The 26,315-nt window shown below is 43.1% G+C and overlaps 1 protein-coding gene across 1 annotated transcript in view; it reads left to right on the top strand.

Moving 5' to 3' along the window:
- Positions 1-26,315, top strand: part of NPLOC4 (NPL4 homolog, ubiquitin recognition factor) — a 52,776-nt gene that overhangs the window by 18,169 nt on the left and 8,292 nt on the right. The window contains exons 8-13 of the mRNA XM_081180880.1: positions 571-750; positions 6,256-6,342; positions 7,642-7,713; positions 10,600-10,726; positions 11,972-12,132; positions 25,630-25,701. Coding sequence (XP_081037006.1) covers positions 571-750; positions 6,256-6,342; positions 7,642-7,713; positions 10,600-10,726; positions 11,972-12,132; positions 25,630-25,701 — 699 coding nt within the window. The remainder of the gene's footprint in view (positions 1-570; positions 751-6,255; positions 6,343-7,641; positions 7,714-10,599; positions 10,727-11,971; positions 12,133-25,629; positions 25,702-26,315) is intronic.

The following is a 26,315-nucleotide window of genomic DNA, read 5'->3' as shown; positions in this document are numbered from 1 at the left end:
GTCTAAGGCAGGGGTCGGCAGGGTTTATCTTGTCTGGGCTGGATCAGTCCCGCGGAGATCCCTCTGTGGGCTAGTTCGGGTGAAATTTCCGATGCCGCGGAAGTGAGTCCCCACTGCGCTGTGTCAGTTTAGTGCAGCGCACGAGCGGGCAGCTCGGTTCAGGGCGGTTTGTGGGCCGGTCAAACGAACTCCGCAGGCTGCTTCTGGCCAGTGGGCCTTATGTTGGTGACCTAAGGCTCATGTATAGCACTAAACTATGGTTGAGCATTAGCAGCTGAACTAGATCGCTGATTTGCCATGTGAGAACTATTGTGGTAGGGGGGATGGGTTTTGAAAAAGTGGTAGAATAGTAGGGGCAAACGATTTCTCTCCACTGTTTCCCTCACTGATCCGTAGCCTATACAGCCTAGGCAAGTCTGTTGAGAATCAAGAGGTGTCAGTCTATGAGACAGAATTGAATTAGAATATAGCAAGCTCAGATCTTATGTAGCCTGGGTTGACTGTGTTGAACATCATTGATCCTTATCAAAGGGCTTTGCTTGATACATTATTATGCTTTTCAAACGGCAGAAATACAGGCATGTGGATAACATCATGTTTGAGAACCATACAATTGCAGATCGTTTCTTGGACTTCTGGAGAAAAACAGGAAACCAGCATTTTGGGTACTTATACGGGAAGTATACAGAGCACAAGGACATCCCTCTAGGGATCCGAGCTGAGGTTGCTGCCATCTATGAACCTCCACAGGTAACAGATGCTCCGCTGTAAAATGTCTTGGTTTGCTCCATTTGGAAAGGCGCCTGGGAAACAGAATAGACCTTAGCACTTGCTGACACTGGAGTAAAACTGTCAACTTTAAAGCATGCAGCTATTTTGTGGTGATGAAGCCTCTCCACAAATGGCACATGTGTTAGCTTTGTGACTTTATAGTCCTGATACTGTGCATTTATATATGCAAGTAAGTTCTCACTGAGCTCAGTGGGGTCTACTTCTATGCAATTGTGCATGGGGTTATGACTCACTGTATCTCGGGGGGGGGGGGTGGAATGGTACTGCTTCATACCCCATGGAGAACCTGTCTTGCCCACAGCATTTGCAAAGAACCTGTTTATTGTTTGCTTTGGCCACCTTGAGAGAAGCTACTGCCAGAGCAAACAACAATCAGATCACCATATTTTTTGCACTCTAAGACGCACCAGACCATAAGACGCACCTAGTTTTTAGAGGAGGAAAATAAGAAAAAAAATATTCTGAATCCCAGAGACATGTTCTGCTGCATATGCTGACTGTTTGTGGGTGTGGGCGGGTGTGGAGTACACACACACACACACACACCCATAGCCGCACGAAGTCTCTTCAGGGCAGGGGGAGCCTTCATCCAGAAGCCAGAAGCTAGAACGCAGCGATCCCTCTTGCTGTTCTGGCTTCTAGGATAGCTGCGCAGCCTGCATTCGCTCCATAAGACACGCACACATTTCCCCTTACTTTTTAGGAGGGGGAAAGTGCGTCTTATAGAGCGAAAAATATGGTGTTTGCAAATATGGCTGCAACTGCTGTAGACTAGACAGGTTGACTGGGGCGAGGGGGCAGCAACAACTCTTCTTTTCTCCTTCTCAACAGAGCTCTAAATGGCAGGAAAGGGTAATTGAAAGAGGCTCTTAATATTGTCCCATTGAATTTGATAGGATTTAGAGTGCAATCCTAATCACGTTTACTCAGAAGTCCTGTTGAATTCAAAGGAACTTAACTCCCAGATAAGTGGGCTTCATTTTGCAGCCTTGGGGAGCAATCCTAATTGACCCCCCCTTAGCCTTGCAGGGCCACCACCATATCCTCAGCCTTCATCACATGTGAAGATGTTGGGCATATTGTGGTGCAGTGATTGGGCCCAGTGCCTTCTGGATTCCCACGGATAAAAAGGTGGCAGGGGAGCGCCAATGCTTTGCCCTGCTGCACCAGCCGCTATTGGACTATGGCAGCTTATGGTGGACTGGAAATTTTTGAAGCTGTACGGTCGTGTAAAGTCACTAGGTGGCACTAGCCGCTGGGTCTCATAGCTGCAAGAGGAAGTTGAGTGGTGTGATTCAGATGAATGTTAAGGGGGAACTACAACTTCACAACAGAATGGAATTTTCTAGTAGAATAAATTTGTATAATTTTCTAAATTAAGGTAAGGGAGTGTCTACAGGCACCAAGCGAAAACATTCCTCTTTAACTAGGCCTTTTGCTGTTAAACAATCTATAGCCTTTTCAATATGGATGTGTGTTATTGCACATTTTATTATTATGCTATGTATCTTGTGTGGGTTTTTTGGTCAACTGCCCTACGATCCTTGAATGAAGAGCTGTATATAAATTTAATTCATGGTGATGATAGAGATCTGGTTGGATCAGTGGTTCATGAATTTTTGTTTGGTTTACTAGCCAAGCTCAGTCCTTCTTGATGACGCCCTTTCTTGTGACATGCACAGAGAACTCATGAGACGGTGTTTTCCTCTATGGCTGGGCTTTTGCAAAAAAGTGCAGGCAGCACCTTTCTACTGCTCCCTCCTGCAAAATCTCAACAGGAACTAATAAAAATTAACTTTTATCTTCCTCTTCACTGAGGTGAGGGAGACGTTTTTCTCCTATAAGCTGGACATTTGCAGAAAGCACTATTTGTATGCTATGGCTTCTGCCAAAATGAAGGGAAAGAAACTATCCCACCGTCATGACAGACACACACCAGACTCCCTTGCAAAAAAAAATAAAATAGGGGCCATTTATTTCCCTGCTTATATGGATTTTTCAGGAGGTAGCAGCAAAAAACCTCTGGCACGTTACGCAAAAGCCCACCTTTCAGGACAGAATCCATCTTTCCTTTCTTCCCCATTCTTGGAGGAAACGAAATGTGGCTTCACTCTCACAACCTGAGTTTGGGTGAATACAGAAGGGTGTTCACCGAATGAAGACAAGGCACTTGCTGTTGACAAGGAGGCAAGTAGGTTTATGCAACTGTGCATTGGACAATCTTTTGTAGTTCAAATTGACTTAACTCCTTTCAACTGATGTTGCATCAAACTTAACCCAGCTGACGTGTTCGCTTTAGAAGGGCATTTCTGGATTTGAAAGCTGCAAGTGATGGAAAATTTTGGTCAGCTATTTAAATAAATAAATAAATCCCACCCTCCCCAGTCAGAGCCGGGCTCAGGGCGGCTAACGCCAATAAAATTACAATAAAACATAATGGGGGGGACCCAGTTTATTAAAATACGGGTTAAAATACAATTTAAAATGCTGCCTCATTTTGATAGGAGCCAATAAATCAAAACCATAAGGGGAGGGAAACACAAGGGTCAGACTGAGTCCAAACCAAAGGCCAGGCGGAACAGCTCTGTCTTGCAGGCCCTGTGGAAAGATGTCAAGTCCCGCAGGTCCCTAGTCTCTTGTGACAGAGCGTTCCACCAAGTCGGGGCCAGTACTGAAAAGGCCCTGGCCCTAGTTGAAACCACCTTGCTATGCTAGGTTGCTATGATTATCATTCTTGTTCAAAACTATTATTATTATTATTATTACTCCACCCATCTGACTTGGTTGCCCCAGCCACTCTGGGCTGCTTTCAACATACATAAAAATGTAATAAAACATCAAACATTTAAAAACTTCCCTATACAGGGCTGCCTTCAGTTGTCTTCTGAAGGTTGTATAGTTACTTATCTCCTTGACATCTGATGGGAGGATGTTCCACAGGGTGGGTGCAACTACCAAGAAGGCCACTTGTCTTTATAGTTTCTCTGCCAATTATTAGCATCAAAATATATAGCATTTTCCACCATGCCACTTTAACATAGTGACCGGAGAGCAGCAAGTGAGGATACAAGCAGTTTTCAGAGTACTTACTAGTGTATCAGGTTGTAGTTTGAGGAAAGAGGACAGTCTGTTGTCCTATGATCCTCCTTTGGCCATTTTATAAAATGCTGTCTCAACACATAGTGACCTTGGAAGTGTTGGTGGGCAGCTCCTACTGAGGAGGGAGCTCCTTGCTTATGCATAAAATACATGTCTGTTGGGTGATTTGAGACATGCAAGCAGTAATAATTCATTGGTGCGCTGTTCAGTGGCAAGATTCATGAGTTTCTGTTAAGTTGCAAAATAAACTTACATCAGCGCCCTTGAATCCTCTGCACACCATGAAGCTAAGTGTTGAGCACTTTGTTCGCTTGCCAGTTTGTGTGTTTTGGTATTGCATCATGGTACAATGTGTAGAAACCAGCAAGCAGCCGTGCTAGAGGGGTTGCTCTCTGGTTTTGTGGCTCCTGTGTGATTTATCAGAGCTGCACTAATGCTTAGATTTGTGATGATTGGCAGCTATTATGTCGCTGAAACCATGCGAATTAAAAGCATTGAGTTTGGAACTGATGCAAACACTATTGCTGTGATTTGCAAGAGAGGCTGTGTTCCTTGGTATCCTGGCAACCCTTCAAGATCTCTGCTGGCTTGGCCAAAGGCAAACAAGAGTTACAGTAGATCTGAGACATCCTTGATCCAGTTCAGTTGCCCTGTTAGTTGAGATACCACCTGATTTAATGCATCTGTTTCCCCAATGAGAAAACTTTGGGTAGGTGGTGTAAAAATAGCTGATGTTGCCTGTCAGTTAAATACAAGCTTATTCTTTCTGGAAGAGAAAAGCCAGCTTGTCAAGTGTGTAACAGAATATGGTGGTAGAGTTCTAAGGAGGAAGAATGGGAGGTGAATTCAAAATATTGATGGAGGACAACTTTTCATTGTTCCCCTACATTGTGTGTGTGTGTGTGTGTGTGTGTGTGTGTGTGTGTGTGTGTGTGTGAGATATATTTGCAAGTAGAACAGTGCCACAGCAAAAAGTCAGCTGGGCTTTCTCCCTGATAAGTTAATTATTTACTTGCTGATGAACTTTCACATGGGAAAGCATTCAAAACAGCACCCCCACTATTCAGTCTGAAGTGGTACTTGGTCAGTAGAGCATGAGACTCTTAATCTCAGGGTCATGGGTCAAGCCCCACATTAGGCAAAATACTTAGAGAAAAACTCTGACTCTCAAAGCATGTTTGAGAGAGAATCCACAATCTAGAGAGAAGTCTGTGCACTCCTGAGATACATTCCTGAGTGCTTTCCCGTATTTTATGCTTCTATATGGCACAGAATTTGACTTTGGAGATGGAGACTAGCTTGAATGTGAGGTGCTTATGGCAGATTTTTATAGCCTGTGAAAGGAAGTTATCACGGTTAGCTGCCTGTTAAATTTTCATATCAGTATTTATATAATACAAATAATGAATCAAGATTAAGGGGAAGAATCATAATTAAAAGTTTAGTCTTAGGAAACACATATCGTGCCATAGGGTGGTTCATAAGTATTTAGAAAGAAAAAAGGCTTCTAATAACTATATAGAATTATTGAAAATCCAGCCTTCTGTTTTCAGTCAGATAAGTAGGAAGCTAAGGAGCAAGGCAGAATTAGATAAGAGTGTCGAAGTTGGAAAGGGAGGAGAGACTGGAAGATAAGAAATCTGTAAATTAGAGACAAGAGAATAAAAGGTTGTGGGTCAGGTGGCTTAACTTAAAATTAATTAATACCTTGTGACGCATTAATGTCCATCCATCAAAAAAATATTGCTGGGTGCCCTATATAGGTAAGGAATCCAATGTTAAGCAAACAGTGATGGTGAGGGTAAAATTGCCAATGTGTGAGACACTAGAAGGATTTCTAGATCACAGACTTTAAACACAAATTGTAAGAGGTTTTGTTTTTTAAAAAAATACTTCATTTCCTCCTTGAGTAAGAAGATTTGATGCAATCCCAATGGGGACCATAGCTGGGGAGAGTGCTGCTGAGCTCGGGTCCTGCTTCTGATCTTCCTATGGACATCTGCTTGACCAGTGAGAACAGGATATTGAACTAGATGGGTCATAGCCTTCAGGCCTCCTCTTAGATTTTTACCGGTGAAAGAATGTAGGTTTCTTTACAGTTATGTGTTGGGAAATGACTGGTTTTCGTAGAGAAGCATAGCTCATTGTTTGTTCAAATTAATATTCAATAGAACCAGCGGTCAATAGCCTGGTGTCACACGTATCAATGTAACTGCAGCGAGACACAGCAGCTTGTCAATATTCATTCTCCTGACATTTCCCATCGTTTCTTTCTCGAGAATGAAACGTTTTGTCTCCTTGGGATGCTAAATGCCCACCCCTGTTTGCAAACTGGTTCTCTGTTGCTTTTCTCTTTATTTCCAGATTGGTACACAAAACAGTCTGGAACTCCTAGAAGACCCAAAGGCGGAGATTGTGGATGAGATTGCAACCAAGCTGGGCCTGAGGAAGGTAATAAAAACGTGTGTGGGCCGGCATATAGGGGGAAACCTTTTGTAAGGAGCTGGAAGGTTGGCAAATGTGCGGGGTCTGGTTTGTTGATGGCTAATTGGGCTAGTGTTGCTTCAGCATGCAGGCTGTACTGGAGGTTTTGTGACCTGTTCAGCTTTTTTCTGCTGCATGAAACTGAGTGGAAAGTGTGGGTTGGTGTAGTTAAGCAGATCTGTGTTGCCAGTAGCACAAAGGACATACAGATGTGGTCGCATAGTTTTGAATTCCTCAGTCTGCTGATCAGGCTCCTGCTTATCAGCTGTTTATTATAAAGGCAAGTGAAGCAGGAATCTTGGCGGAGCACCATAAACAGTGCCCCAGCTGTGCTTTTCCGATATGACTGGGGTAGAGAAGATTTCACCTCTTGGAAATCTCCTCCTTAATCTGCAAACTGTCAGCTTTTTAATAAGTTCTGACACCACCCTTGCGCAGATGCCTTTCAGATCCATACTTCGTTTTCTTGCCTTTATGAAGATACTGCTTGTGTTGCGAAAATAAAGGATAAAATACATTGCTTCCTTACCCCCCAAAAAGGGTCGAATATTTTCAGACTTCTAATGAGTGGGTCATATTAGTCATTAAATTTGGGTTTATATAAGGCATCTGTGTTTAAGATATAAAACAGTTTGTTTTTGTTTGAATCTAGCCTTTGTTTTATCCTAGTTTTATGGTTATTTTGCTATACAGATCATCACTAATAACATCTACAAAGCATATCAGGTTTAGCTCTTGATATTTGTTGCAAGTATAACAGCAACATCTGAACAGCAACTGAGTGCTTGAACAGTGAGCAATGGATATGAATACTGTATGGATCTACATTTCAGAAAGGCTTGCACTTCTTTAGCATGATCAAGTGGGATTCAGGAAATAGGAAATTTGAGAGGGTTCCCTTTTAGATTAACCAGCATAGAAACTTGATATCTTGAGAGCACTTCTGTGAACTGCTTTTGACTCTACAGTGTGGACACAGAAAAGTAAATGTATTTTTATGAGTGAGGTGCGGAGGAGAATCCTTGCAGTCTCCAGATCTTTCCATAAGGAGGCATAAAACTGCCGGTCTCACCAGTTGTCACTGCAAATGTGTGAATTGTATTCAAATGAAGTCTGTGTAGCTAAGGGAGTAATTTCCTTCAGGCTGCTGTTGAGCAGGCTTTCTCAAAGAGCTTCCTCTAGCCAAGAACATTTTGTACCAATGTGGGAAGGTCACCTTAAAAAAAAAAAAAGGTAGAAGAATAAAATGAGCATTTGTGTTTTAAGGTTGGCTGGATATTCACAGATCTGGTCTCAGAGGATACGCGGAAGGGGACTGTCCGGTATAGCCGGAACAAGGTGAGAAGCGAGCTTTTTCTTTTTTGTCCTTGTACTCTTTTATTTGCAGGCTCTGAGGGGGGGACGGGCGTAGTTTGATGCCTTGCTTTTAAGGGTGGGCCTTGTTTATTAAAATTAGAATAATGCATGAGTTTGCTGGGAATTTAGAGGACCCATGAATCATTTAGAATGGAGCTTTGTACGGATAGGATGTCAGGATGGTTTGAAATCTGTCTGGATTCTTGGATACCTGGCGAAGGTGCACCACAAACAAAATCCTAGTTCTCTTTCCTTTAAATATGACTTCACTTCATCTTGCTTGTTTTTAAAATGTTTCAGCAGCGCCAATACCATAAGATCCCATTGTAACTTGTTCTTGTATCTATCTAAGCTTACAAGAGTGCTTTTATATACCGTATTTTTTGCACCATAACACTCACTTTTTTCCTCCTAGAAAGTAAGGGGAAATGTCTGTGCGTGTTATGGAGGAAATGCCTACAGGTGGCATGCCTATGGATTTTCCTCCTCTAAAAACTACGTGCGTGTTATGGTCGGGTGCGTGTTATAGAGCGAAAAATACGGTACCTTCCTTGATTTTCCAAATCTCCCGCAGCTGTGGTCACAGGAAGCAAGCTCTTATTCTGCAGTTCGTTTCAACCCAGCACATAGCAATGTTCCACATACCTGATTATTGTTAATGCTTCCCTCTGCTGGATAATTTCTGTCTAGTTTTCCTCCTGTCCTTCTGAATCCTCTTTCTAGACCAGTGTTTTTCAACCTTTTTGGGGCAAAGGCACACTTGTTTCATGAAAAAAATCACGAGGCACACCACCATTAGAAAATGTTAAAAAATTTAACTCCGTGCCTATATTGACTATATATAAAGTAATTCTCTTGAATAGGAATCAAATAAACACAAAGAAAGTATTTTATAATTACTTTATTATGAAATAGTAAGTAAACAGAAATATGAAAAATTATAAAATACTTTATTCAGTGCGTAACCTGGACCTGTTTGGCTGAACACAAAACTGATATTCTGGCTGGAATCAAAGAAAGACACACACGTAGCTCTTCGTCAACAGCTCTGTGTCTCTCTCTGTATTTAGTTTTTATAGCAGTCATGCTTGAAAAGCTCATCTCACACAGATGTGTAGTGGAAAATGGGAGCAATGTCAAAATAGCTTTGTTTGCCAGAAGGGGGAACTCCTTGGCAGTATCCAACCAAAAACTGTCCAAAGGTAGATCAGCAAATCTTAGCTTGAAACCACGATTTTGTCTCAGTTCAGTTAGTTCCTCCTGCTCCTGTAAAGTCATGTCCTTTCCACCAACTGATGCTGAGCTATAAGGGTCCCTAACCCAGTCAAGGCATTCAGTGGAGACTGAAGAGAAATAAAATGACAACTTCTCCGGTCCTCCTGGTGACTCAAGTCGCGACGTCTTCTTCTCTCCGCTGCTGCACACACTGTGCTCGGGCTGGAAGGAAGTCGGAAGATGATGTCCTACTGTGATAGGTCCAGGCTGGAGTCTGGACCAATCACAGCCAAACATCAGAAAAGTGGAGGGTGTCCCCCTGAGGAGCGCCAATCGGCACACCTGCTGGCCGAGGGTGGGGTCAAAAACCCCACCCCACCCATACCCAGGACACAGTCCGGCGCCCGCCTAGTCGGCGAAAATTTGATTTTTAATTTTTTTTAAATCTTTCGAATTTTTCAATTTTTCCCACGGCACACGAGGCAACACCTCGCGGCACACTAGTGTGCCGCGGAACAGTGGTTGAAAAACACTGTTCTAGACAGACTTAACACATTTGCTGCCCTTACTTGGACCTTCCATAGTGAATTATCTCAACCAACCACTATTCTGTGACCATAACCAAGTACCATAAGCTAATAGGAGGCTTTGCCTACTTCCACTATAGTGAAAATCAGGCAGAAATCTAAAACAGCCTGCTTGCTCATGATGAAGTACACCCCATTGCATTATTCATTTTATAGTTTGATCACACATTGGGGAAATTAACCTTTCATGGGGAAGTTATTGTCTGGGTTCTCCTTCTGCCCTAATTTTGCCACCTCCGTTCTTTACATCAACCAGATGTGAGCATGAAGACCTTGGACCATATGTCAGGCTCAAGATGTTTTTCACCTCAGCTTGTAGACTTTCGTTAGATTCTGGGCAATCTTAACTTCCGCGAATTTGAAAACCAGTAAATTTTTTAGTTGTCATAGTTCTAAAGAGAGCTCATAAAACCCGTGTCCTAAAAGTTCAGCGACCAGAAGCCAAATAAACTTGCCTGATTTATTTCTTGTTTTAAAAAATCTCCTTTAAAAAGCTTGGTTTTCCTAGTATGATAGGAATTGTTTGCTGAAACTAAAGCTTTGCAGGTTGTAGTGCCTATGCTTCTGGTTGATTTTCCAAGATGGTCATCTGTGCTAGATTTAGAAGTTACTAATCCGTGCTTCGGGACGCGGGTGGCACTGTGGGTTAAACCACAGAGCCTAGGACTTGCCGATCAGAAAGTCGGCGGTTCGAATCCCCGCGACAGGGTGAGCTCCCGTTGCTCGGTCCCTGCTCCTGCCAACCTAGCAGTTCGAAAGCACATCAAAGTGCAAGTAGACAAATAGGTACCGCTCCGGCGGGAAGGTAAACGGCGTTTCCGTGTGCTGCTCTGGTTTGCCATGCTGGCCACATGACCTGGAAGCTGTACGCCGGCTCCCTCGGCCAATAAAGTGAGATGAGCGCCACAACCCCAGAGTTGGCCACGACTGGACCTAATGGTCAGGGGTCCCTTTACCTTTACCTTTAATCCGTGCTTCATTTTAGAAAGCACTCCTGGGTTACCTTATATGCCGCTCTTGCAATGGCTCCGTCTCTTTAACAGTCTCACCTTCTCGCCTTCTTTAGGATGCTTATTTCTTAAGTGCAGAAGAGTGCATCACAGCTGGGCATTTTCAGAATCAGCACCCAAACATTTGCCGCCTGTCCCCAGATGGTCACTTTGGATCCAAGTTTTTCACTGTGGTGGCTACAGGTAAAAGCAAAACAAAATGCAACCTCTTCTGCAAACACCTGAAATGTTTCATAACCCTCCACCCCCACTCCATTAAAGCAGCAAGCTTTTCAGAAATTGAGACCAGTAAAAGAAAACAGTGTTTTTGGCTTTCGGTGGTTTCTAACTGCATGTGCTTAGGAACCCTCTGCAGGCTAAAAAGAGCCCGCAAACCCAGGAGCACTGGGGCTTGCATGCGTGCCCTTGCCCCCATTCTCTGTTTTTAAACCTGAGTGTTTTCAACTTTAGTTGAAGAGGAAACCTTCTTCCCCTCCTCAAAATGGAGTTTGGTTATTTGGAAATGATTATGTTAATAATGTTAAAACCATATGTTTTTTGTGCGCATGAATTAAAGCCAGTCATTCTGCCTTCCCATTACATCTTATGCTGGGGTGGGAGGTGCAGTTGCTGATAAACAACATGCATCTTTCCTTTCCTTTGGTTTAAAAATCTCCTTGACAAATGCCCCTCCATGTGCAATATTTAATAAAGCTTTTCAGTGGTACCTTTTGCTAAGACGAGGACTGTGTGAGATGAAGCTGAAATCTCCTAATTGTATGAGAAAGTGTTGCTCAGTGCTGCATGCACAAGAAAAGTCTACAGCACAACATAAAAATCACAGTGGCCTGGCACCGTAGTGTTCTGTGCAAATGGCGGAAACCCAGTAAAACATAAAACTATTTGCGGGTGTAAATGTATAAAACTGTGCAAATACATGTGACCTCTTAACTGTATGCAGTCATTTATATGACTTCTTAACAAATCCCCTCTATCTGGATACCTCTCTTGGAAAGTTGTGTACTGTTTGCCATTTGAAACTCTTAAGCCAATACAGGCTCAGAATAAGAGTCCTTTGTACAGTCATACCTCGGGTTGCGAATGCTGCGGGTTGCAAGTTTTCGGGTTGTGGATCGCACCGAACCTGCAAGTACTGGAATGGGTTACTTCCGGGTTTCGGTGCTCACGCATGCACAGAAGCACAAAATGACGTCATGCACAGAAGCGCCGAATCGCGTTACATGCATGCGCAGATGCGGGTTGCGAACATGCCTCCCGCATGGAGCCCGGTCGCAACCCGAGGTATGACTGTACTTAAGGCAGAAAATCTGGATTTGATGCACTTACATTTATTGGCTCAGTGACGTCTTATATCCATTTTGAGTGTGCTACAACCTGTGTACATATATACCTTCTTCTCAAGTGGCTAAAAGTACCTTTTTCCCCCAGGTGGTCCTGACAACCAAGTCCACTTCGAGGGCTACCAGGTATCCAACCAGTGCATGGCTCTAGTACGTGACGAGTGCTTGTTGCCATGCCGCGATGCTCCAGAGCTCGGCTATGCAAAGGAATCCAGCAGTGAACAATATGTGCCTGATGTGTTCTATAAGGCAAGTGTGGATAACCTCCATCGAATGTGGTCTTTTCCCATTTCTGGGAAAGTGGTACGGTTCACTCTCTTCTTTTCTGTAAGGTGACTAAACAATAGTGGCAAGCCATGAAGGGTAGCCCTTTCCCAGTACTTAACGTCTGGAATTTCCTTCTGCCCTTGGGAGGGTGCTTAGCCTTCTCTGAAAGGCTTTTAGAAGCCTAGGCTAATGGTTTTTCATGCTCAAGCTAGCTGTCAAAGAAAAAGGTGCACTAGCTGTTCTATCATCTTTCTCTGGGTTGATTGCTGCATGGGCAGCAGTTCTTTTGGCACCCCCTTCCTTCCTTTCCTCCCTAGCTCTGGAGACAACCTGTCTTGTCTGCCCTGTGCATTGGAAGGTGTTGCCACTGAGCCATATCTCCTGTCTACATTGGCACATTTGGCCTATGTTGTTCAGAGCAGTGCATCAGCATTGGGGAGCCACCTAAGTCAAGATGCTGCCATGGCTCCGCATTTGTTGCTTTTGATGTTGTCTCTATCGGATCCACAACGACACCTCTGAACTTTGAAGTTATAGGGCAGGCATAGGCAAACTCGGCCCTCCAGGTGTTTTGGGACTACCACTCCCATCATCCCTAGCTAACAGGACCAGTGGTCAGGGATGATGGGAATTGTAGTCTCAAAACATCTGGAGGGCCGAGTTTGCCTATGCCTGTTTTAGGGGGGCCTCAGAACAGTAAGCTGTTGTATTGACTGAGTATAAATTGGAGCATGCATTCTTGCACACACACACACACACACACACACACACACACACACAAGCTTGCAAACAGCAGTTCAGCAATATGTATGATAATACAGATTTGCAATAGTTTCTTGCATAAATAAGCTCAATTTCCCTTTTCTTGAAAATCCTCCTATCATACTCCAGATCCTATTCAGCTTCAGTCAGAGGTAAGCTACTTTGTGCCCCCTATCGGGCCCTCTGAATTAATGATGCCACTTGTGTTTGGCTGTGACTGCCACCCCTCTTGTTGACTTCGGACTCCTGACTAATGTTTGCTGTTTCCTTTGCCCAATTATGCTTAGGTGAGATGCTCAGTGAAGCAAAACGATGCAGCAATAAAAGCTGCAGGTTTCTGACAGTCAGGGAGAATAGTTTTTGTTACGTAGGATATACTTATAAGACACCCGGTGAGCAGCATCAGTTGCTGCATAGTGACAAGTAGCAAAATAGAAAACGTGGATTCAGAGAAGGTAAATTTCGTGGTGGGCAAAGAGGGAGGATGAGAGCTTTGAGTGGAGAACGATGTAAAAAAAGGCATGGGTAGATCCAGAAGATTGGGCAGCAGGTAGGATATAAATAATTCCTCTGTTCTGTTACTACAAGCAGACAGCATTTTTCTTCCCCCCTTATGTCTGCCTTATATGTTGCTATTCAAGAAACAAAAAAATTGAGATATTTTCAGTACTTCACTTTGTGTGTATGTGTGCTTTCCAAACCAGAAAATTCTGAAGCAGACAAATCTGATTACTCTCTTCTTTTTTTAGTATTGTGGTTTTTTTATCCTCTCAGCAAAAGTCTCCCTAAGATGGCAGCATTTTGTAAGCAGTAATTAGTATGTGCAGCCGACACCCAATGCACAAAGTGTTGACGGTGGCACTCCGGAATGGGAATTTACTAAGGCCTTCGCTATCAGTCCCACTTCTGTTTACTTGTACAGTGCAAAGCCATTTTGTGTAGGGTTCTCACTTACACTTTTCAATCCTGCAGTGCAGAAATTTCCAGCTATGGCTTGTGACTCAAAATTACGTTGCTTCTACTTTCTTTGAATACAACCTTGCCTGGCTATATAGCTGTCACTTGAATTGATCACTGAGCCTTTAAAATTCAGCCTGCTCAGAAATATACTCTGGAATTCAGGCAAGTGTTTCAATAATCCTTGAGCCAGATGCAACGTAATGAAATCACTGGAAAGTTTAGTAAATTCTGTGTTTAAGGACCATTTGGGCCTTGATAAATGTGGAAGACCTGGCTCTTTAGACAATACTTTATCACAGATTTTGTGAGTGACAGCTTCATAAAGCATCGTTAAGACATTGTCTTGATGCCAGAATATCTCTGGTAGGCTCTGGCCCTGTTAGAATACGAAGCACAGACTTAGTCGTCAAGAACGGTTTTTCTTATTTCATTTGGCTGGTTATACTTCTATACTTTTCAGTTCCTGCCTTGTACAGTAGGGGAGAGTTATTGTTTATGCTATATGACTTTATGACAACTTAGCAGGAACAATTTGTGGTCACCTTTTACATATTCAGAAAGTAGATAGGTAGCCGTGTTGGTCTGCCATAGTCAAAATAAAAAAAATTCCTTCCAGTAGCACCTTAAAGACCAACTAAGTTAGTTCTTGGTATGAGCTTTCGTGTGCATGCACACTTCTTCAGATCTTCTTCAGTTCTTGGTATGAGCTTTCGTGTGCATGCACACTTCTTCAGATCTTCTTCAGTTCTTGGTATGAGCTTTCGTGTGCATGCACACTTCTTCAGATGTATCTGAAGAAGTGTGCATGCACACGAAAGCTCATACCAAGAACTAACTTAGTTGGTCTTTAAGGTGCTACTGGAAGGAATTTTTTTTATATTCAGAAAGCAAGAGATCCGCATCCATTCGCAGAAAACATATGAGCAAAATAATCCAAAGGTTCTGAGAATAAAATGTTTTCTTTTTTGAAGTCCATTTAGTGCATTTTGAACTTTTCACTCTGTCAAGGTTATTTTACCGTTCTTTTCGTAAAAGGCAGGTGTGTTGAACCGAAGGTGAGACTGTCTCAGAAGGCTTGCAAATGCCATTTAATGGGGAGTTGCTGCAAGGATGAGCTCACATATGTTTATAGATTCCCTTCCTTTTAATATACGCTAGTTGGCCCGCTTTGATGCAGTGCTTATCTGGGGTGCTGGGCTGTTGGCCCAGAGAGGGAAGCTATCTGTAAGCCTTGGATAGTTGCCACCTGTGCCCTCATGGCGCCAGGTGGATTGATGGGAGGTTCTGGCCAAACTGATGCATGCTATCATTTGTATAAGTAATGAATGAATATTTTTCTGGGTGCAGACAAGTCATGACGGCACCTCACTGCTGTGGTGTCTGACCCACGTCTGTAGTGGCTTTGTGGGGTTTGCAGGCTGTGTTGAAAGCTTACATTTCCCTTTAATATAACACTATTCTGGCGTTCTTGACATCCTCCTTTGGTATCCCTGCAGCAAACCATTTTTTGCACAGACCCTCCTTTGGGCCTGTGGTTCAGAACCAAAGGTTGCCTTATTTTCTCCGTATTCTGCCCTTACCGTGGTATTAGGAGCACTTAACACTCAACGCCCCATTCTTGTGAGATGAAGGAATATATTTTGATCCAGGCTAGGGGTTTAGCTAAGGGAGGCTGTTGTCCTGCAGTGTTGGTTTATAACATGCCCAGAACAGGAAGACGTTAATGAGCTACTTGGACTAAATTATTTATTGGGGTAAAAGCTTTTTAAAGGTTGGTCTCTTGGCAGCCAGCTACTACAAACCAGCACAACTACCTTTCCAGAAAATTAGGAGAGATCTGCATTAGAGGTTTTTGGAGTGTGTGTGTGTGTGTGTGTGTGTGTGTGTATAATATATATATATATGGCTTAAGCACTCACATGAAAGAGCTTTTAGAAATTTGTTGGATCCGCCCCAAGAAGCCAATGTTTGTGTAATGTGGAGTACATTTATCTCGCAAGGTTAGCAGCAGTTTAAATACAGCAGAAGCTATTGAACCCCTGTGTCGTCTAGCTGGGTAGGAGAACAGATGCTCTTTAAACTCCTGCAGGCAGAGAAGAGGTGATGTATGTAAAATCAGAGAGACTTGAAGCGGTGCCTATGTGAAGCTTTGCTCATTGCATAAAGTATCCAGTCCTGGTATATTGTTTCTATACTTTTGGAAAACGTTTTTTCATGAAGTTGTCTTAGTTGCTTGCTGCACAAAAGAAGCCCACGTTGGGATCAAAGCCACACGTCTAGAGCGTTACTGGCTGCAGGGCCTCAGTAAGCCTAGAGGTGCTTAAAGGGCAAATAACAGGCTTCTTCTCTCTTGAGCCATCCTTGGGTGGTGCGCATCAGTGCGTGTTTGTGGGACAGGGCCGGAGGCTGTTGCACCCATGACGGCATGTTCCAGCCATTGCTTGTTCCCATGAGAACAAGTATGACTCACTCATATCTCAAAAAGCACCAAAACAGGAAAACCAACAGCACCAGGTTTGCTCCAGCTTTATGGAGCCAGGCATTTTTCTGACGCCTCTGGCCGTGCAAGACTTTTATGTCTTTACCACTCTCTTTATTTTGGCCCCTTAAAGACTAAATCAGCACTGGCAGCAATGCTTTTAACTGCATCTGGATGCTGAAATTTGACTGGTGTGAAGGGCTTGAGGCTTATGCTGGTGTGAACATTAGGAGTTTTGAGAACCAGAACAAAAAAAGCTGTTTAAATAGCTGTTCTCACTGTTGAAGAACACCTCCTCCCCTCACCCACCAATGGAGAGTGTGTCTGGAATGGAAAGTCTGATTCCCTGTGTTATTTATTTCATGTATTAATCACTTCCTATGAAGCATCTCAGTACAATACAATACAATACAATACAAACATGTATAAAACAATTACGGATATAAAAACAATTTAAAATCCAGTGCAGAGACTGACTGAAATAAAAAAATTCCACTGAGGACGCCTTGCTGAAAGCAATAAGTCTTCAACCAGTGTTAAAAAGACGACAGAGTTTGTGCCTGTTCAATATGTAACAGGAGAGCATTCCAAGGGGCAGGTGCTGCCACACTAAATGCCCAATTCAGATACCATGTGGAATGGACTTCCTGATAAGATGGCATCTGAAGGAGGCCCTCTTCTGCAGAGCATAGTGATTGCTTTAGTATATAATGGCTGAGACTGTCTTTTAGGTATCGTAGTCTCAAGTTGTATAGGGCTTTGCCACCGATTCCAGCACCTTGAACTTAGTCTGATAGCTAATTAAGAATTAAGGCAGCCTTTATATCATTATCATGCATCCAACACCTGAGTAATCTGTAATGGGTTTTTATGCTTTATAAACTGCTTTGAAGCAGTTTGGCATCATGTAGTATATCAATTACTTGATAAAAGTACATTTCTCTGCTTTTCAGCTGGATGTGGGCAGGCAGAGTATTTGCGACTTCCTGTAGCACCAGAAATAAGAGTTGCTAGTTTAACCATTTATAATGGAGAAAGGGCTAATTGCATTATTTTCAAGAATGTAGGAGTCTTGCGTATGCTATCTTAGAAGACAATTCTTTCCTATCTCAACCAGTTTCCTCTTTCCAACTTACTTAAGCTTGGAATGTATTTTGCCCTTGCGAGTCTGAATAAGAGAAGGCTGAATAATACGCTGCGTTCCTTTCATAGGTCTTTATCGAATGTCAACAGAGACCAAGCCTAGAGGTTTTATAGGGCTGGGGGAGAACTTCTGACAAGCAGATGTTGTTTGACTTACATTTCGCATAACACTAGATGTCTATAAATTTTAGATCTCCTTTCCTAAAATATATTGGCATTAGTTATCATAGCATAGTCAGATGAAATCACTGGAAGCCGTGAGAGCCGAACACTCTTTAAAATTTGGCATTTTCATCCATTTGCAATTTGCATTAATGGAGAGCAGTTCTCCGTTTTTATGTTTCTGGGTGTTTCAAACACCTCCTCTTCTTCCTGAGCCACATCCAGCCAGTCTGCTAAGTTTGACTTTCCATTATCTGGCTGTCATCTTATTGGGCACCCCTGTGAGTCTTGTGCTCTTGAAGTTGGTTGCTGCACCGCAGGACTCCAGCTCTAGACTTATTTCATGGATGTCTCAACATTCCATCAAATGCAGCGTGCCAAAAAAGAAAAGGGGGGGATCCAAAGGGGAATCTGAATTTTATGGATCCTTTGAAGCAGAGTAGCAAAGGTTTAGTGCTTTTGCAGGACTCTGCTCCCTTGTTGACTTTTGAAAAATACATATGATCCTACGACCAATGCAAAGATGTCATCTTTCCCAGTGAGTTATGTTGTTATTGATGTTCTAATGTCCAGGAAATGTTTGGGGTTGGTAGAAGATGAAAGGCACTTGAGGACACTTGTGTTACCGATAGACATTTGCCCCTTGCATCGTTCTTTTACAGACTGAAAAAACTGGATACGGTTTTGCATTTAGGCTGTCGCTCCAGCTTTGTATGGTATGCTGGTCTAAAGAATTGCCAGCCGCTAGATTTTAGTATGATATATCAGGTTTCCTCTTGTCAAGTCATTCCAGTGGCAATACTGGAAGGCCAAGCACTCTCTATTAAGAGCTGCCTGGTACTTGTTTTCTTCTAAAAAACCAGTACTCCTGGGTATTGTTGAGTTATGAGCACTTGATATGTACGAGACCTTTAATTCAGTCTGGGGATAAATTGAGAATCCTGATGTTCTGTTGATGTTGCCTTGAGACAGGGACATGAGACGCCGAGCACATACTTGCTTGGTTGTTGGAATCATTCAGAATACTCAGGATTCCTTTGCCCAGCAAATGCTTATGATATTTGTCCAGCCTCTTCCCACTCCCCCATATTTATAGAGCTGTACAGGGTTCTTTATGCCAGATTTCCAGTGACATATCCACTGAAATGTTCTCATCAACTTTTCTAGTTCCCAGCTTGCCTTTTGCTTATGAAACATCTACTTTCTAGCTCCAAATAGCCTGTTGTGTACCCCATTGCTACAGACTAGTTTTCTGCCCCCTACTTACTTTCTCTGGCCCCAATATAACCCATTTATACACTTCGCTACTTTCTTATTTCATTTTTAAGAGGAAAGCAGAAAACTAGCCAATACCAGGATTGCCAGTTCAGGCGGCACTAGAATGGGGGCTATTTATTCCCCACATTTATTCTCAGTGCAACTCCTCTCTCATGTGGAAGAGTGACCCTGGTGACTCACATTTCAGCTTGCCATTCCACATGCCTCTCCATCCTTCTCTGCAGTGCTACTGTCTACCGACCTGCATCGCCTATTTGTACTTGCACATTTAATTGTGCTGGGGATAGGTAGTTTCATCAGCCCAGAAAGTTTTCATGTAGTTGTGTCAAGGCACTGCAGACAGGATGGTGGTCCCAGACAGGCTGGACAACGCGTTGTACTTCCGCAGCTGGAATTTTTTAAATGTTTTGCAACACGTTGCATGTAAGTACAGAATGGTGTAGGTTGATAAAGCTCCCAAAAAAGGTTTCGTTTAGTAGTTGCTGTGACTGTTCACTTAAGGAAACAATTTATTGTATATTAAGCATAATTTGAGTCTCCTTTCTATGGCTGAGGACCCCTGCCCACTCCCACATATGTGCTATTAGGTAGCCCAATTCTTGCTAAAACTCCAGGCTATCTGGAAGTCGGAGACTGAAACCACATTGCTATTTCCAGGGCTTCCTCAATCACGGGCAGATGCTTTTTGGCTTGTCAAATCGGTTGCAACCATTCTCAGCCAGGTAACAAGCAGCCCTGTCACTTCTTGCTGGGGTTTGTGAAAACTTTTCCCAGCTGAAGCAGCAGGGTGGCAGAAGCATGCTGCTTCCAGACCAAAGGTGTAGCTGAGGTTTATATGTGTGCATTTTAATTCAGGATAAGGTACATATAGCAAGGTTAAGACTCTAGGAATGTAATCCTTTGCATGTCTACTCAGAAGTAAGCCCTGCTGAATTCAATAGGACTTCCCCCACAAATAAGTCTGTATAGGGTTGTAGCCTCAGTCACTTACATATGGGGAGTATTTGGGAACCCAACAAAGTCCCAGTGTTAAGTCATCTATAATCCTGATTACCCCATTTTTGCCTTTCATCACCATAGAGTGCTGCAGCTGTGACACATGCAGTTCATTAGGAAAGTAAATAAAACAGGAAGTATCACAATGCCAACCCATTAGTTTGCACAGTGCGTAATTTTAGCTTACGAAATGCATTGTTGCAGAATGATGTGATGGCAACTCACTGGGCTTTTAAACATTTGTTAGACAAATTCATGGATTATAGTAAAAAATAATAATTTATAGCACAAAAACTGAAAGGAGACCCATCCTGCCCGCAGACTTACAATTTAGTATAATTCAAGTCCAACTGTAGGTCCAAAATGGGGTCTGTTCACAGCTGTGAGCCACGTTAGCTGAATGACATCTCTGCTTACCAGATGCTGGAGACAGTGAAGTGGCTGCCACCATATTATGTTGCTTGTGAGCTACTAAAGCCATTTAGCTGTTGCGGCTGGAAATCTGGACCTTCATATGACCCAGCAAGGCAGGTTTTTCCCCCTTTCCTGCAGCCATAGATCAAAGCCCCAGCACTGTTGCTGTCCTCTAATCTCTAAATCTTAATTATTTTTTCATATAAAGGGTTACCTCCTGACAGTGTGCTTTCATAGAGCATTTCTCTTTCCTGCCCCCACCAATAGCTTTGACAGTAACACTCCTGCATTTAAGAGCTTGCCAAGGGCCTTAGTCATAGATGCATCCTTGACGTTCAGAGATTTCTTGCCGCGGCTTGTTGGGTAGAGGAAGTTCTCTTGTAGCAGCTGCTTGCTGCTGTCATTTACTCCTTTCCCAGATATGCTAGTGGCCACGTATTGGCAATCTTTATAATATTGAAAAGATTGTCCGGCTCTGCTTACACATTTTGGTTATGAGTGATCAGTTATAAGGACTGTATCTTCAGAACAATCCACGCATTTGTACAATGCTGGATCTTGAAATAAAATACTTAAACCCCTTTGTCTGTATTTGTTCTTTGCACTGTACTGTTCTACTTCAACTGAAGTAGCAGATGTGAGGCACCATGATAGTGTCAAACGGTACCTGTACCTTGAAGCATTCCATCCCGCTGCTTTTGCCTATTCGCTTCTTGCTTAAAGATTCTGCAAGAGGCAAAAATACCCCGTCGGCAATACAGAGAAATGTTGCAGACCAACTGCTGAATTTGTCCCAGAGCTCTTCCTCAAGAGAGGAGTTAAAATAGGACGTTTCTCCTTGCTAAAGTATTCAGGTGTGGTTGGAAAGCTTGGGTAAGAACTGAATGCCCCCACTTCCTTATCTTGCAAAAGCAAATCAAGGGTAGGTGTTAGAACCCCTATATGAGGGTACTGTCTCTGGTGGCAAATAGCTCTCTTTGGAAACCAGGTCTGTAGCACCCTGCACATTTCATTCCATCAGTCCCCAAATAAATATTTGCAAGGAAGGTATTGTTTCCCTCACTGTCTCCCAACCAAAGTTTGTTAAGGCCTATAAAAGAAGTAAATTGCTAATACAGTAGCTTGTGTGCGTGTGGCGAAGGTCATGAGTCCCTACCCTTTTTTTCTTTTTGAGGGGCAGGATTTACAAATACCACTTGCAGTGGAGAAGATAGACGGTTCTGTTTTATCGATAGGGGGTGCCATTCAGATTTTAGTAACCGGACTTTTTTAAAAAAAATGTAAAAAGTGTTTTTCATTTAAATCCCTGGAGGGAAATATGAAAGTCAACAGGTGCTGGGGAAAAATGTCTCTGCATATTAGAACTTAATTGGATTTGAAGATGCGTTCCAGGTGGGCTAATTATATGGGTGGTATAGCAGGTTGTTTCTTGCACGGGCAGATCTACAAGTGGGTTTCATTGGATTTGATCTTGCTCTTTGCAGCCTTTTCAAGATTAAGGGCTGGTGCATAGAACAGCTGCTCAGCATGTTCTGCTGGCTGAATGCTGCAATGTAGAGCTAGAAGTATGGGAAGTGTCCCTAGAAAAGGCATAGGCGCCTTTTCCTCCCTTTACACCCTGGCCCCCAAAAGGGAAGAGGCATGGGATGAAATCCTGTGGAGCACAATGAGTACTGACTGCTCCTGTAGAAAAGTGCAAGATTTCCCAAATAAATGCTGTGAAGACATGCCCATAAAAAAGAAATGGGCTTTTAAGCTAGTAAATTCCATCAGAAAAATTCCATCCTCCTCCCATATCTCCTGCTAGAGCTCAAGATATCTAAAGGTTCAAGCCCCTGGGCTTGTTGCCGAAGATATTACAACACCAAACAGTCTGTCTTATTTGAGAAATGAAAAGTATCTGTGAGTTTTTCCTCTATAATCAGCATTTCTTTAAAAGAATGCCTACAGGCTTATCATGTTTTGGGCAGGTGTCTGATTGGAAATGCCATGGATTTTCCTACAGTGAGAGAGGTCGGTGATAATTAATAATATGCTGCGTGTTTCCACTTATATATAAACAGCTGCTTTTTTCCATGAATCTTTCTAGTCATCTTTACACACAAACTGGGTTGATGAAACTTGGCATGTTCATTGTTGCTTGTTCTTTGGAATTTTTAATTTTGAGAAGCGTTACCACCTCCCCCCATTTGGGAACGTGGTGAAAATTCACCAAAGAGCACCCCACAGTTTCATATCAGTAAACTGAGGAGCAAACCTTGGTGAATCTAGGAGAGGGTTTTCCGATTGCCCAAAAATTGTTGCTCTGAAATGGATTTGTATCGCAATTTGCATGAGGTACAGAGAAACTTCCCTAAGACCCTCATTCTCCGTGACAGCAGGGAAACAGTCGTCCTGGACAGAGCTATCTCACCCCCAAAGGGCCTCATCGTGCAACTTCTCTGCCTCTCTCTGGGTCAGCTAACTTGACCCCGAAGGAATGAGCTCACACCAAGCACACACCCACAACTTCTGTTCAGCAGTCAGATAGGCATAAATGTGACATTTTGTGTAATACACTAGGCAGCCCCCTGCCCCGATCTGCTGCCTTTATTAAGTAAGCTTACTTGGGAGGTTAGGATTTGTTAGGAAAAAATATTGGCAGGGGTAGTAGTCTGCCCTTGACTCCTTGCCATGCTGCCAAACTCAGCTGCTTAGCTCACTTGTTACCTTGGCTTGGCAATGGGGCTGAGATGGTGCTCACCTCTTGCTCATGGAACCCCTTGGTTGCCTGCAGAGTGAGAAATGGCTTTTCATACATGCATAGCACAGTGTGCTCCTGGCCACCTCTTTTGTTGAATATCAGAAGTGTTCTGTTCAAAAATTGAATATAGTGGTACCTTGGTACCCGAATGACTTAGCTCCAGAATGCCACAAACCTGGAAGTGAGTGTTCTGGTTTGTGAATGTTCTCCGGAAGCCGAACGTCCAACACGGCTTCCGTTTGAGTGCAGGAAGCTCCTGCAGCCAATCAGAAGCCGCACCTTGGTTTTTGAACAGTTTCAGGTGTTGAACGGACTTCTGGAACGGGTTAAGTTCACCGTACATAGAAATTCAGTGTGATCTGGATTTTTCTTAGTTCTCTGGGTAAGAAGGCAACAGTCTTAAATAAGAAAAAGATGAAAATTTGAACCTGTAGCTTTCAGAATTGTAGTGATGACCAAAGCACTTGCCTGCATCTTGAAGTATTGATTAGCAGTGCTCATCAGAAATGTCAATCTTAGGACTTTGTCTCCCTTTCTGAGTGCTTGCAATGGATGTGTGTGTGTGTGTGTGTGTGTGTGTGTGTGTGTGTGTTTCTACACCCTTCCTCAATCTTCCTGGCAATAAATCAAACATGCAGATTGACAGCTGTGTCCGAGTACTTGTCCTTGGGATCTGCCTCATAGTCACATTTTGCTTTTGGAAGCTTAGCAAATGTAAACTTTTATGTAAGGTCTCTGATTGGAAATTACAAATGTATAATTTATATAGGTCTGAGTGAATGATTTATATCCTGTTAAGTGGTGATTTAGGTGGAAAATACAACCCCCACTTGCAGAATCTTTAATGAAAAGTGTCTGTTCTTACGAATTTATTTCTGAAGCAGTGTTTGAGCTCGGTGTGTTTGACATAAATCAGGTCTAATTGTCAGTTTGTGATTAATGAACATATGCTAGTCATCTCCCCCCCACCCCATAATTGAACTTGTGTTCAATTCATCAGACAGAGCGCAACAGGTTTAGGCTTTGTCAGATTGTGTGCGTTTTCTAGCCCTTGATTTCAGAGAGGATAGCTTGGGGCTTCTCCTTTTTTTGAAACTGCAGAGGGATGGGAAAATGAGACTTTATTTGAAGGATAAGGTTTTTGGATTCAACAGGGCAGCTTGTCAAAATGTCAGTTGGATTGGCGAAGTCTTGGAATGCAAAGGCAACACTGTCCAGGCCGAATTTGGGTCTCCAGCTGGTTTTGGACTACAATTCCCATCATCCCTGACCACTGGTCCTGGGCGTAAAATCTATACAGGTGTGGGATGTTCTGTTTAAAATATGTGACCAACAGTACAATCTGTTCTACAGTGCAATGTGGAACAAGTTCTGAAAGGTCAGTTTGTATATAAGAACCAGAAGCTCTCTTCCTTGCGCCCCCCCAACCCCTTTTTAAAGAGCCTCCAAACATTGCTGCCTTGTTAACACTAATAGCCGTTTCAGTAAGCCTAGTTCACATAGAGATTTCTCCCTGCTATATTGCACAAAGGATGGCTGAGGGATTGGGGGAGCATTTAGTTTGCCTGGGCAGTACAATTGTCCAAATCTAGGATGGAATAATTGTGCTGGATGGGACATCTGTGTGACTCCATGAGGGGGTGAATTGGGAGGTCCTGTTAAATCAGGCTTGGCATCACACCTACTTTTTTTTGTTGGTAGTAAGGCAACTTTTAAGGGACGCGGGTGGCGCTGTGGGTAAAACCTCAGTGCCTAGGACTTGCCGATCGTATGGTCGGCGGTTCGAATCCCTGCGGCGGGGTGAACTCCCGTCTTTCGGTCCCAGCTCCTGCCCACCTAGCAGTTCGAAAGCACTCTTAAGTGCAAGTAGATAAATAGGTACCGCTTTATAGCGGGAAGGTAAACGGCGTTTCCTTGTGCTGTGCTGGTGCTGGCTCACCAGAGCAGCTTCGTCACGCTGGCCACGTGACCCGGAAGTGTCTGCGGACATTGCTGGCTCCCGGCCTCTTAAGTGAGATGAGCGCACAACCCTAGAGTCGGACACGACTGGCCCATATGGGCAGGGGTACCTTTACCTTTAAGGCAACTTTAATTGTTCTAGAATTAAGTTATTTCATATTACTGCAAAACTGTTAACCTTACTTGGTTAGACATGCATTTGCTGCAGGGGTGAGTGGCTTCTGTCTTTCATAGTCTACACTGAAAAACAAAGAAACACAGCCACAGCCTTGAATTCCCACGTTCCACTTGATATGTGTGTAAATTTCTAAAGCAAGTGTGTGTATTTGGGATCTCCGTATAGTTAGGGTGTAATCGATCTTCAATATATAGTCATGTTTAAGAATATAAGTTGTTTCTTACTGGACCAGATCAAGATTCAGTTATGCAGCTTTCTTTGCAAGAATCCAGTTAACCAGATTGCTGTGATCCACTGAGAATTAGCCAGTAGCCCACATGCAGCACACCAACCCCTGATCTATATTTCTCCTTAGCAATTTTGCATTGATCATTCAATCTAACTAGTAGACTTCTATTGTTTCAGGATATAGACAAGTTTGGCAACGAGATTACTCAGCTAGCTCGTCCACTCCCTGTGGAGTACCTAATCATAGATGTAAGTATCCCCTACACTTTTCTTTTTCTTTTGCAGAGGGAAATAAAAACGGGCTAACCTCACCCCAACACTGAAGTTAAAATTTTTCACTTTGTTCCTTTCTGTAGCCGCCCTGCCTTTGTTAGGAAGCTAAATGTTAGCAAGCAGCTCGTAAGTCAACGCGGTTTTATTTTGGACTAGTGGTGATGTGAAACTTCAGAAAAGCTTTTAGCCTCCTTGTTAGGTGCTGCTTGGAGCACCTCGCTGCTCTTGCAAAATGACATTTATCCATTAGATGAGTAGAAACTGTCACACACACACCCCACAGAGATGCTGGTGATTACATCACCAGGAGCTTGTTAGCTAGTGTCGGTTGTACCTTTCACTGGAGTGATTAAGCAGTCTGCTGCTTATAGTGAAGGAGCCAGACATGGTTTGACTGTCTGGCTGGAAAATGGGTGGTTTTCTGATGTGCAGTAAGGATATGTGTGCATGGTATCAAGGAGCAATAAATGGCCACGGAGCTTGAATTTAGCATTAAAATGATGTGAGGAAACTATTCTACCAGATGGGAGCATGTAGTAGTACAGTGATGATTCATCAGCAGACGATATGATAGTACAGGCACCGGTATG

This window comes from Podarcis bocagei, assembly GCF_964188305.1.
Source record: "Podarcis bocagei genome assembly, chromosome: 2".
NCBI lineage: Eukaryota > Metazoa > Chordata > Lepidosauria > Squamata > Lacertidae > Podarcis > Podarcis bocagei.
This window is presented reverse-complemented; position numbering and strand designations above follow the sequence as displayed.